Source organism: Arachis duranensis, chromosome 8 (assembly GCF_000817695.3).
Source record: "Arachis duranensis cultivar V14167 chromosome 8, aradu.V14167.gnm2.J7QH, whole genome shotgun sequence".
NCBI classification, from domain to species: domain Eukaryota; kingdom Viridiplantae; phylum Streptophyta; class Magnoliopsida; order Fabales; family Fabaceae; genus Arachis; species Arachis duranensis.
Window position 1 is genome coordinate 15,562,876 of NC_029779.3, and position 3,073 is coordinate 15,565,948.

Sequence of the window (3,073 nt, forward strand, 5' to 3'; positions counted from 1 at the left end):
GTAATATTTAGGTATGGAAGAAAGTATCAACCAAGACCTACCTAGGAATAATAATGCTAAAAATAATTCTGCTTCGAATGAAAGTTCTCTTCCTCCCGCGAGTAATGAAAATCAATCACAAACTTGTAGTGTTAGGGGGAAAACTGATCCTGCTTGGAGATACGTTGCTTTACAGAATATAAATGAAAAATCGCATTACCAATGCTTATTTTGTTTGAGTACTTTTGGGGGCGGGGGAATTAATAGAATGAAAAAGCATTTGGCGAAGATAGGTGGAGACATTAAGAAGTGTTCTAAGGTCCCGTATGATGTAGAAAAACAAATGCAAGGTTTATTGAAAGAGATTCAGAAAAGTAAAACTAGTAAAAGGAAAGTCAGTTTCAATGAAGAGGGTACCGATGAGTGTGAGGATGCAATTGATGAAGCAATAGCGCAAGACGAACAACAAACTCCGAGTCAGTTACCAACTAAGGAGGTTGTTGGAGGCGATCCAAAAAAGAAAGCAAAAACCATTATTCCTCCTATGTTTGCACCAAGAACAACTCCGGGCAGTCAACGAAGTCTGAAAAGCGTGTTTCATAACAAAGAGGCGCTTCATGAAGTTGATAAGCGAGTGGCTAGATGGCTTTTGGATTGTAGGATTCCTTTCAATGCGGTTATGTCACCTTTTTTTCAAGATATGTTGGATGGTGTAGCTGGCTATAGGCCTGGTTATATAGGTCCTTCTTATGACTCTTTAAGGGTTAACTTATTAGCCAATCTCAAAAGGGAGTGTCAAATGGTTGTTGATAGCTATACGTCTGCTTGGAAAGAAACTGGATGTACTCTCATGGCTGATGGTTGGACAGATCAAAGACAAAGAATGTTGATTAATTTTTTGGTTTATTGTTCGAAAGGGTTGTGCTTTATGAAATCTGTTGATGCCTCAAGTATGGTTAAAAATGCTTCTAGCTTGTGTGACTTGTTTTCAGAGGTGATTGAATGGATTGGACCTGATAATGTTGTTCATGTAGTAACCGATAATGCTGCGAATTATGTTGCTGATGGTAGGCTTATTAGTAAGAAATTTGAAAATATTCACTGGTCACCTTGTGCTGCTCATTGCTTGAATCTTATTCTAAAAGATATAAGCAGCATGCCACATATTTCTAGCCTTGCAACACGTGCTTCGAAGATTACTGTGTTTGTATATAATCATACGGTGTTCTTGTCCTGGCTAAGACAAAAAGATAATTGGAAGGAGATTGTTCGTCCAGGTCCAACTCGTTTTGTCACTGTCTTCCTCACATTGATGAGTATCTTTGAGCGCAAATCGGAATTACAACAATTGGTTGTTGATACACACTTTACCGGACACAAATTAGGAAGGAGTGCTAATGGTAGAGCTGTGAGTGCAATTATCCTAGACAATAAATTTTGGGATGATTATTTTACTGTATGCCAAATTGTGAGTCCGTTGATTAAATTGCTGAGGTTTGTAGATGCCGATGATAAACCATCATTGGGAATTATTTATGAAGGTATGCTGAGGTCAGAAAATGGAATCAAAGAAATGTTCAAGCATAGGAAGAGTGCATATCAACCTTACACAGAGATTATCAACTCAAGATGGGACAAACATTTGAAAAAAAATATTCACGCAGCAGCCTATTGATGCAATTGCATATTTGTTATATTAGCTAGTTAGTTTAGTTGGTTTTAGCTTAATTTCACTCATTTTCTCTAAATAAACAAGTCCTTTTATGAGTTTTGTCTTCATGCATGAGAATACCAAGGAACATGTTGATTCTAGCCAAATTCATGCAAATGATTTAAGGAATACATATATGAATGAGTATGAATGAATCTCATGAAATTTATTGCATGAATTGGTAAGACTTTGAAGCTATTTCCCTTGTTGATGATAGGTGATGAAACAAGAAAGCATGGAAGCAAGAATGATGCAAGCTGGGCAAGAAGAAGAAAAGTTGTTGGCGTTGCCAACTTGGAGAAAGGGGGCGTTGTTGAAGGCAACGCCAGGCAGCCCTGGAGAAGCAAAAGTTGGCGTTGCCAACTTGGAGAATGGAGGGCGTTGTTGAAGGCAACGCAAGGCTAGAAGAGCTGAGCCAAGGAGAGCTCGAGGGCGTTGCCAACGTGGGAATGAAGAAGCGTTATTCAAGGCAACGCACACAAGCAAACTTGGCCCAAGAGGAGGAGAAGCTGGCGTTGCCAACGCCAAGAACCAAAGGCGTTATTCAAAGCAACGCCAAGCAATCTTGGGGAGCTAGTTTAGAGCCTCGAGCACGTTGCTGGCCTAGAGATGAGGGGCGTGTTTGAGGACAACGCAGGCAAACAACGCTGAATGGAAAACTTGGCCCAGGAAAAGGAGATGCACGTTGCCAACGCCAAGTTATGAAGGCGTGTTCCTTGGAAACGTAGCAAGTAACTTTGGCACCAAAGGGGAGCTCGAGCACGTTGTTGAGCTAGGAACCATGGGCGTGTTCTAAGGCAACGCCAGGAATGGTTGCTTGGCTAGGCACCAACCAGGAAGGGTGCCAACCATGTTGCCAACGCCAGGAAGCATAGGCGTGTTCAAGGACAACGCCAAGCAACAAGCATAGAGCCTGGAGGAAGGCTCGAGCACGTTGCCAACGCCAGCTTCCAAAGGCGTGTTTGAGGGCAACGCAGCAAGCAAAATGTAGCAAGGAAGCTCACTTGAAGAAGCACTCGAGCACGTTGCCAACGCCAGCTTCCAAAGGCGTGTTTGAGGGCAACGTGACAAGCAAAACTGGAGGCTAGAGATGAGCCCTGGAGGGGGCACGGGCACGTTGCCAATGTGCTAGCAAGGAGGCGTGTTTGGCAACAACGCCAGCCTCATGTCTCTGCCTTGGGAGGCTAGGCACGGGCACGTTGCCAACTTGCTAGAATGGGTGCGTTTTTGGCAACAACTTGGCAGCTTGACCTTACCTTCTTTGAGGAAGCATAACTTGAGCTAGGAAAGTCCAAATGAGGTGATTCCAGTGGCATTGGAAAGAAGACATCAAGAGCTTTCCAATGATGTATAATAGTCCATATTGAAGCAGAGGATTGACAC

General features: G+C 42.8%; 1 protein-coding gene across 1 annotated transcript; it reads left to right on the plus strand.

Annotated features, from left to right (window-relative positions):
• Positions 1 to 247: 247 nt before the first annotated feature.
• LOC107460985 (uncharacterized) lies at positions 248 to 1,654 on the plus strand. The gene has a single exon (XM_016079413.1). It carries the CDS (start codon positions 248 to 250, stop codon positions 1,652 to 1,654), a length of 1,407 nt encoding a protein of 468 aa, XP_015934899.1.
• The last annotated feature ends 1,419 nt before the right edge of the window (positions 1,655 to 3,073 follow it).